General features: G+C 43.6%; 1 protein-coding gene across 1 annotated transcript in view; it reads left to right on the top strand.

Annotated features, from left to right (window-relative positions):
- The window catches only part of YARS1 (tyrosyl-tRNA synthetase 1), a 44,982-nt gene that overhangs the window by 6,942 nt on the left and 28,607 nt on the right, over positions 1-9,433 (top strand). Inside the window, exon 2 of the mRNA XM_017884420.1 lies at positions 4,625-4,819. Within this exon, the coding sequence (XP_017739909.1) occupies positions 4,625-4,819 (195 nt within the window). The remainder of the gene's footprint in view (positions 1-4,624; positions 4,820-9,433) is intronic.

Raw genomic sequence — 9,433 nt, 5'->3', positions numbered from 1 at the left:
TGAAAGAAAAATATTTCACTTATTTTCACCACCCCAACAATTGTTATTGCTTTTTATCTTTGTGAGTTTTGTTCATATTTGGAATGTTAGCATAGATATTTCATGTTCTGATGTTTAACTTACTCTTTCTTTCTTTTTTTTTTTTTTTTTTTTTTTTTTTTTTTTGAGATGGAGTTTCGCTTTTGTTGCCCAGGCTGGAGTGCAATGGCGCAGTCTTTTCTCACTGCAACCTCCGTCTTCTGGGTTCAAGTGATTCTCCTCCCTCAGCCTCCCAAGTAGCTGGGATTACAGGCATGCACCACCACACCCAACTAATTTAGTATTTTTAGTAAAGACAGGGTTACTCCATGTTGGTCAAGCTGGTACTGAACTCCCAACCTCAGGTGACCCTCCCGCCTCGGTCTCTCAAAGTGCTGGGATTACAGGCATGAGCCATTGCCCCCGACCTAACTTACTCTTTCTTTTTTTTATTTTTATTTATATTTTTTGAGACCGAGTCTTGCTCTGTCGCCCAGGCTGGAGTACAGTGGCGTGATCTCACCTCAGTGCAAGCTCCGCCTCCCGACTTTACACCATTCTCCTGCCTCAACCTCCTGAGTAGCTGGGACTACAGGCACCCACCACCTCACTCAGTTAATTTTTTTGTATTTTTAGTAGAGACGGGGTTTCACCATGTTAGCCAGGATGGTCTCGATCTCCTGACTTTGTGATCCGCCTGCCTCAGCCTCCCAAAGTGCTGGGATTACAGGTGTGAGCCACCATGCCCGGCCTAACTTACTCTTTCTTAAGTAATTCCCCCATGCTACCTCATTGTCTTCACATTTAAAAATTTTTAAAACCTCAGATATGCATGTATAAGTACATAGCACTCTATTAGTCACTTTTGCATTTAAACCCTTAGAACAACTTTTTAAAATGAGCATTATTTTGTCCTGTTTCACAGATAAGGAAATTAATTCAGATTTAACTTTCCCAAGTTTATATATCTAGTAAGTAAATGAATCAGGATGTGAACCCAGATCTCTTGCTTACTAGTAGATTTCTCTTTTTACTGCATCTAATATAATTTTCTTTACCATTCCTCACTATTGATGCATTTAGGGCTTTAAATAAAGCATATAGGCTGGGCAGAGTGGCTCATGTCTATAATCTGAGCACTTTGAGAGGGCAAGCTAGGAGAATTGCTTGAGGCCAAGAGTTCAAGACTACCCTGGCCAACATAGCAAGTCCCCATCTCTCAAAAAAAGAAAAGAAAGAAAGAAAAATAGGGCCAGGCAATGGTGGCTCACACCTGTAATCCCAGTGCTTTGGAAGGCTGAGGTAGGCAGATTACTGGAGGCCAGGAGTTTGAGACCAGTCTAGCCAACACAGCAAAACCCCGTCTCTACTAAAAAATACAAAAAATTAGGCCAGGCATGGTGGCTCACACCTGTAACTCAGCACTTTGGGAGGCTGAGGCAGGCGAATCACGAGGTCAGGAGTTCAAAACTAGCCTAGCCATCATAGTGAAACTGCGTCTCTACTAAAAATATAAAAATTAGCTGGGTGTGGTGGCATGCACCTGTAGTCCCAGCTACTCGGGAGGCTGAGGCAGGACAATTGCTTGAACCTGGGAGGCAGAGGTAGCAGTGAGTCGAGATCGTGCCATTGCACTCCAGCCCGGGCGACAATGCAAGACTCCCACTCAAAAAAGAAAAAACATTAGCCAGGCATTGTGGCGCGCATCTGTAGTCCCAGCTAGTCGGGAGGCTGAGGCAGGAGAATCACTTGAACCCAGGAGGTGGAGATTGCAGTGAGTGGAGATCATACCACTGCACTCCAGCCTGGGCAACAAAGAGACTCCATCTTAAAAGAGAAGAAAGAAAAAGAAATGACTAAATAAAGCATATGAACATCTTTGAATCTACAGCCTTTGTAGAGTACCTGAAATTTTATTCATTTTTACATTTAATCTACAGATCTTTATGGAGCCCCTGGTATATGATAAGCACTGTTCTAGATACTGGATATGCAAAAGTAAGCCAAAACAAAAGTCCCTATCCTAATGGGGCTTACATTCCAGCAAGGAAATACAGACAGTAAATAATAAGTTTTATGTGTGTCAGATGGCGATAGCTGAAACAAAGCAGGCAAGCCAGGGTAGAGAAAGTTTTCGGGAAACGGGGGGTTTCAATTTGAATGAGATGGTTAGGGAAGCCCTCTACTAAAATGACGTTAGAAACCTGAATAAGGTGAGGGAGTGAGTCTTGCAAATATGTATTGAATTCTTCCTATGTGCGAGACACTAGTCTAGGCACTGGGGTTATACCTGTGAAGAACACAGGCATGGTTTTTATTCTCCAAGAACTTAAGAGAATTTGGGATATGGGAAGCTGGGATAAATAAAGTGATCTTGCTTTAAAGTCACTTGATATTTTTCTATATACAAAAATGACTTTAGGGCCAGGCATGGTGGCTCACGCCTGTAATCCCAGCACTTTGGGAAGCTGAGGCGGGTGGATCACCTGAGGTCAGGAGTTCAAGACCAGCCTGGCCAACATGGTGAAACCCTGTCTCTACTAAAAATACAAAAATTAGCCAGGCATGGTGGTGCATGCCTGTAATCCCAGTACTCGGGAGGCTGAGGCAGGAGACTTGCTTGAACCTACAGGGCAGAGGTTGCAGTGAGCCAAGATCACACCACTGCACTCCAGCCTGGGCAACAGAATGAGACTCTGTCTCAAAAAAAAAAAAAAAAAAAATGGCAGGGGGTGAGGGTGCTGGATGCAGTGGCTCATGCCTGTAATCCCAGCACTATGTGAGGCCAAGGCAGGAGAATCACTTGAGCTCAGGAATTTGAGACCAGAGTGGGCAACATAGTGAGACCTCATCTCTACTAAAAGTCAAAAAAATTAGCTAGGCATCATGGCATGCACCTGTAATCCCAGCTACTTGAGAGGCTGAAGTGGGAGGATCACTTGAGCTGAGATCGAAGCTGTAGTGACTATGATTGTGCCATTATACTGCAGCCTGGGCAATAGAGCAAGATTCTGTCTCAAAAACAAAAAAACATGGAAATAGACTGGGAAATTTTGATAACAGTTGAAAAGGCATTCCAAATGAAGAGACTGAAGGAGAATGGCAGAGAAGCAGTATTTCAAGAGATAATGGCAGAACATTTTCTAGAAGTGAAGAAAAATACTAATTAAAGCCCTCTTTTAAAAGGAAAAGAAGCCTGGTACTGTGGCTCATACCTGTAATCCCAGCACTTTGGCAGGCTGGGGTGGGTAGATTGCTGGAGCCCAGCAGTTCCAGACCAGCCTGGGCAATGTGGGGGAACCACGTCTCTACAAAAAATAGAAAAATTAGCCATGTGTGGTGGCACATGTCTGTAGTTCTAGTTCCTCTGGAGGCTGAGATGGGAGGATCACCTAAGCCCAGGGAGATTGAGGCTGCAGTGAGCTCTGATCACACCACTGTGTTCCAGCCCAACAACAGAGTGAGACCCTGTCTCAAAAAAAAAAAGATAAAAGGAAAAACATAAAAATAAATTAATATTGACCGGGCGCGGTGGCTCACACCCGTAATCCCAGCACTTTGGGAGACCAAGACGGGCGGATCACGAGATCAGGAGATTGACACCATCCTGGCTAACACAATGAAACTCCGTGTCTACTAAAAACACACAAAAAATTAGCCGGGCATGGTGGCGGGCGCCTGTAGTCCCAGCCACTCAGGAGGCTGAGGCAGGAGAATGGCGTGAACCTGGGAGGCGGAGCTTGCAGTGAGCCCAGATCATGCCACTGCACTCCAGTCTGGGCGACAGAGCGAGACTCTGTCTCTCTAAATAAATAAAGAAAGAAATAAAGTAGTATTTTAGTTAAGAGGATAAGTCCGTCCCATTTTAGAAGCTACCAGCCAGTGCTCTGTTTGAATGTCCTAAAGTAACTGGACTCAGGTTTGGCTGCCCGGACACTTGAAAGCCAGACATAAGATACAAGGGTTGGTGGGAGGAAAAGCAGGTTTAATCAGAGAACCAACAAACTGAGAAGATGGTGAACTAGTGTACTAAAGTACCATCTTAAATTCTAAATTTTACCATAGTATTTTTAAAGGGAGGCTTGGTATGGGAGACATGCAGGAGTGGTGAGAATGCAGGGTCTGTGTGTCTTTGTTCTGATGGCTGTCTTGCATAATTGCCTGTCAGGAGGTATGGTTGCTGTTATCTTGACTTCAGACTGATGGTGATGGACTAATTGTTCCAGACTCCCTCTGAGCAGGAGGATTCTGCAGTCTGGGCTCCATGCCTAGTTTGTTTCAAGATTAGCTTCTGGAATCTCTTTCTTTTTTTCCAACTTTTATTTTAGATTCAAGGGTTGCATGTGCAGATTTGGGTAAATTACATGTGACAGGAGTTTGGTGTACAGAAAATTTTGTCACCCAGGTAATCAGCACAATACCCAATAGGTAGTTTTTGAACCCTCACCCTCCTCTCTGGAATTTCTTAAGCAAGAACATAATTACATAAGCATGCATTGCCAGAAGGGAGGGAAAGAAGAAGAAGAAAGTTGGTGATTAAAATATATTTTTAAAACTGAGATCCCTGGTTACACTAAGGTTAGGGAAATAAATTAATGTGCTTTAGATTGCCCTAGGAAACCGAGGCCTAGGCCCAGGTTTACAGCTGTCCCCTCTTCCTTTCCTCTTCAGAGAGTACACACTGGATGTGTACAGACTCTCCTCCGTGGTCACACAGCACGATTCCAAGAAGGCTGGAGCTGAGGTGGTAAAGCAAGTGGAGCACCCTTTGCTGAGTGGCCTCTTGTACCCCGGACTGCAGGTACTTAATTAAGTGGGATGGAATGGCCCGGTAACCTTTTCTGCTCTGGTTTGATGACAGGCATATCTCATTGCGCTTTGCTTTACTGCACTACGCAGAGAGTGTGTTTTTTACGAATTGAAGGTGTGTGGCAACCCTGTGTCCGGCAAGTCCACCAGCACCATTTTTCCAACAGCATGTGCTCACTTCGTGTCTCTGTGCCACATTTTGGTAGTTCTCACGATATTTCAAGCTTTTTCATTATTATCATATCTGCATGGTTATATGCGATCTGTGACCTTTGATGTTAATATTGTAATTGTTTTGGGGCACCACAAACTGTGCCCATATGAGACAACGAACTTAACAAATATTGTGTGTGTTCTGCCTCCTCTACCACCCAGTCATTTCGCCACTCTCCTGGCCTCCTTATTTCCTGAAACAGGACAATATTGAAATAAGGCTAATCAATAACCCTACAATGGCCTCTAAGTGTTGAAGTGTAAGGGAGAGTCACACATCTCTCACTTTATTTATTTATTTATTTATTTATTTATTTATTTATTTATTTTTGAGACAGAGTCTCGCTCTGTCACCCAGGCTGGAGTGCAGTGGCGCGATCTTGGCTCACTGCAGCCTCCGCCTCCCGGGTTTTAGTAGAGACGGGGGTTTCACCATCTTGGCCAGGCTGGTCTTGAACTCCTGACCTTGTGATCTACCCACCTTGGCCTACCACAGTGCTGGGATTATAGGCTTGAGCTACCGCACCCAGCCGCACATCGCTCACTTTAAATCTACACCTAGAAATGATTAAGCTTAGTGAGGAAGGAATGTCAAAAGCCGAGGCAGGCAGAAAGCTGGGCCTTTTGCACCAAATAGCCAAGTTGTGAATCCAAAGGGAAAATTCTTGAAGGAAATTCAAAGTGCTACTCCAGTGAACATCTGAAAAATAGGAAGTGAAACAGACATAAGTTTCACTTATGCTGATATGGAGAAAATTGTAATAGTCTGGATGGAAGAGCAAACCAGCCATAATATTACCTTAAGCTAAAGCCTACTCCAGAGAAAGGTCTTAATTGTCTTCAGTTTTATGAAGGCTGAGAGAAGTCAGGAAGATGCACAAGAAAAGTTTGAAGCTAGCAGAGATTGGTTCATAATGTTTAAAGGGAAAAAAGCCATCTTTATAATGTAAAAGTGCAAGGTGAAGCAGCAAGCGCTGATGTAGAAGTTGCAGCAAGTTACCCAGAAGATCTAGATAAGATCATTGATGAAGGTGGCTACACTACACGATGGATTTTCAAGGTAGATGAAATAGCCTTTTATCGGAAGAAGATGCCAACTAGGACTTTCATAGCTAGAGAGAACTTGATTCCTGGCTTCGGATCTTCAAAGGACAGGTTGAATCTCTTGTTAGAAGTTAATACAGCTGATGACTTGAAGTTGAAGCCAATGCTCATTTACATTCCAAAAATCCTAGTGCCTTTAAGAATTATGCTATACAGGCCGGGCATGGTGGCTCATGCCTATAATCCCAGCACTTTGGGAGGTCGAGGTGAGCAGATCACTTGAGGCCAGGAGTTCAAGACCAGCCTGGCCAACATGGTGAAACCCTGTCTCTACTAAAACTACAAAAAAAAAAAAAGAAAAGAAAATTAGGCCAGGCGTGGCGGCTCACACCTGTAACTCAGCACTTTGGGAGGCTGAGGCAGACGAATCATGAGGTCAGGAGTTCGAGACTAGCCTGGCTATCATAGTGAAACTGCGTCTCTACTAAAAATATAAAAATCAGCTGGGTGTGGTGGCACACACCTGTAGTCCCAGCTACTCGGGAGGCTGAGGCAGGACAATTGCTTGAACCCGGGAGGCAGAGGTCTCAGTGAGCCAAGATTGCGCCATTCACTTCAACCCGGGGGACAATGCAAGACTCCGTCTCAAAAAACAAAAAAAATTAGCCAGGCATTGTGGCACGCGTCTGTAGTCCCAGCTATAGTCAGGAGGCTGAGGCAGGAGAATCACTTAAACCGGGAGGTGGAGGTTGCAGTGAGCCGAGATCACACCACTGCACTCCAGCCTGGGTAACAGAGTGAGACTCCATCTCAAAAAAGAATTATGCTAAGTCTACTCTGCCTGTGCTTTATAATTGGAACAACAAAGTCTGGATAGTAGCACATCTGTTAACAGTATGATTTACTAAGAATTTTAAGCCCACTTTTGAGACCTACTCCTCAGAAAAAAGGATTCTTTTCAAAACATTACTGCTCATTGACAGTGCACCTGGTCACCTAAGCGCTCTGATGGAGAGCTTCTGTAGAGCTTGAGATGTTCAGGAGTTGAATGTTATTTTCATGCCTGCTAACATAACATCCATTCTATAGCCCATGGATCAAGGAGTGATTTCGACTTTCAAGTCCTACTATTTAAGAAATACGTTTCAAAAGGCTATAGCTGCCATAGATAGTGATTCCTGTGATGGATCTGGGCAAAGTAAACTGAAAACCTCTGAAAAGGATCCAGCATTCTAGGTGTTATTAAGAATATCCGTGATTCATGGGAGGAAGTAAAAATATCCATATTAACAGGAGTTTGGAAGAAGTGGATGGTAACTGTCATGGACGACTTTGAGGGGTTCAAGACTTCAGTGAGGGAAGTCACTGTAGATGGAGTAGAAATAACAAGAGAACTACAATTAGGAGTGGAGCCTGAAGATGTGACTGAATTGCTGCAATCTCATGATAAATTTTGAACAGATGAGGAATTGCTTCTTATGGATGAGCAAAGAAAGTGGTTTCTTGAAATGGAAACTACTGGTGAGGATTCTGCGAACATTGTTGAAATGGCAACAAAGAATTTTGAATATTACATAAACTTAGTTGATAAAGCAGCAGCAGGGTTTGAGAGGATGGACTCCAGTATTGAAAGAAGTTCTATTGTGGACAGAACGCTATCAAACAGCATCACCTGCACCAGATAAAGCTTTCATGAAAGGAAGAGTCAATTGATGTGGCAGACTTCATTGTTGTCTTATTTTAAGGAATTGCCACAGCCACTGCAGCCTTCAGCAGCCACCACCCTGATCAGCCAGCAGCTATCAGACATGGAGGAAAGACCTTCACCAGCAAGATTATGACTTGCTGAAGGCTCAGATGATGGTTAGCATTTTGGGCCATACCTTAACCAAATTAAAGTATGTACGTTTTTGTAGACATAACGCTATTACACACTTTAAATAGACTACGGTATAGTGTAACCACAACTTTTATATGCATTGGGAAACAAAAAAATCCAAGTGACTCACTTTATTGTGGCTGTCTGGAACTGAACCCAGAGTGTCTCTGAGGTATGCCTGTACTGTACACAAACCTCTCTCCTGGCACCAGTTAAATACATGCATTTGCTGTTCCTTCTCCAATCTATAGACTTTCCTGTGTGTCTCTCCTATTCCTCCCCTGCTTCCTGGGATGCTCTTTTACTTCTTCCATTGTAATTCCTTCGCTACCTGTCTGTCCTTTAAGACATTGTTCATCTCATACATCTTTATGTTAATCATAATCCTTTTTATCATCTTAATAAAGGAAATAAACTTCAGAGTGATATGTGAAAATAAATTTGAGCATGATCCTATTTTCTGTTAAACAAAACAAACACGTTTTGTTTAAAAGAAACATCCTTCTGTTTCCTTTGTGTGCACGTATATTTGTATGAGCAAGGAAAAGGATAGAAAAATACAAACCAGACCGGCACAGTGGCTCATGCCTGTAATCCCAGCACTTTGAGAGGCCGAGGCAGGCGGATCACGAGGTCAGGAGATCGAGACCATACTGGCTAACACGGTGAAACCCTGTCTCTACTAAAAATACAAAAAATCAGCTGGGCGTGGTGGCGGGCGCCTGTAGTCCCAGCTACTCGGGAGGCTGAGGCAGGAGAATGGTGTGAACCCAGGAGGCAGAGCTTGCAGTGAGGCAAGATCGCACTACTGCACTCCAGCCTGGGTGACAGACACTGCGAAACTCCATCTCAAAAAAAAAAAAAAAAAAAGAAAAATACAAACCCAGCTGTTGATACTGGTTACCTTGTGAAGGCAAGATGAAAATATGGATAGACTTAACTTTTTCTTTGTATATCTGTATAATTTTCTTAAAATTTTTGTAGTGACAGGGTCTCACTATGTTGCCTAGGCTGGTCTTGAACTCCTGGCCTCAAGTGATCCTCCTGCCTTAGTCTCCCAAAGTGCTGAAATTGCAGGCATGAGCCAATACATCTAGCCCTCTATAATGTTTGATATGAGAAAATAAAAATTTCCCTTGTCACCTTAAAGAGACGTTTTCCAAGGTTAAACCTGGAGTTGGGTGCAGTGGCTGGCGCCTGTAATCCCAACACTTTGGGAGGCCAAGACAGGCGGATCACTTGAGGTGGGGAGTTCAAGACCAGCCTGACCAATATGGTGAAACCCCATCTCTACCAAATAATACAAAAATTAGCCAGGTGTGGTGACATGTCCCTGTAGTCCCAGCTACTTGTGAAGCTGAGGTGGGAGAATTGCTTGAACCCAGGAGGTCAAGGTTGCAGTGAGCCGAGATCACACCACTGCCCTCCAGCCTGGGTGACAGAGTGAGACCCTATTTAAAAAAAAAAAAA

This window comes from Rhinopithecus bieti, unplaced genomic scaffold (genome assembly GCF_001698545.2).
Source record: "Rhinopithecus bieti isolate Rb0 unplaced genomic scaffold, ASM169854v2 scaffold_13029, whole genome shotgun sequence".
In the NCBI taxonomy this organism is placed as follows: Eukaryota; Metazoa; Chordata; class Mammalia; order Primates; family Cercopithecidae; genus Rhinopithecus; species Rhinopithecus bieti.
Note: the sequence above shows the minus strand (reverse complement) of the source record. Positions and strands in the feature narration are given on the sequence as shown.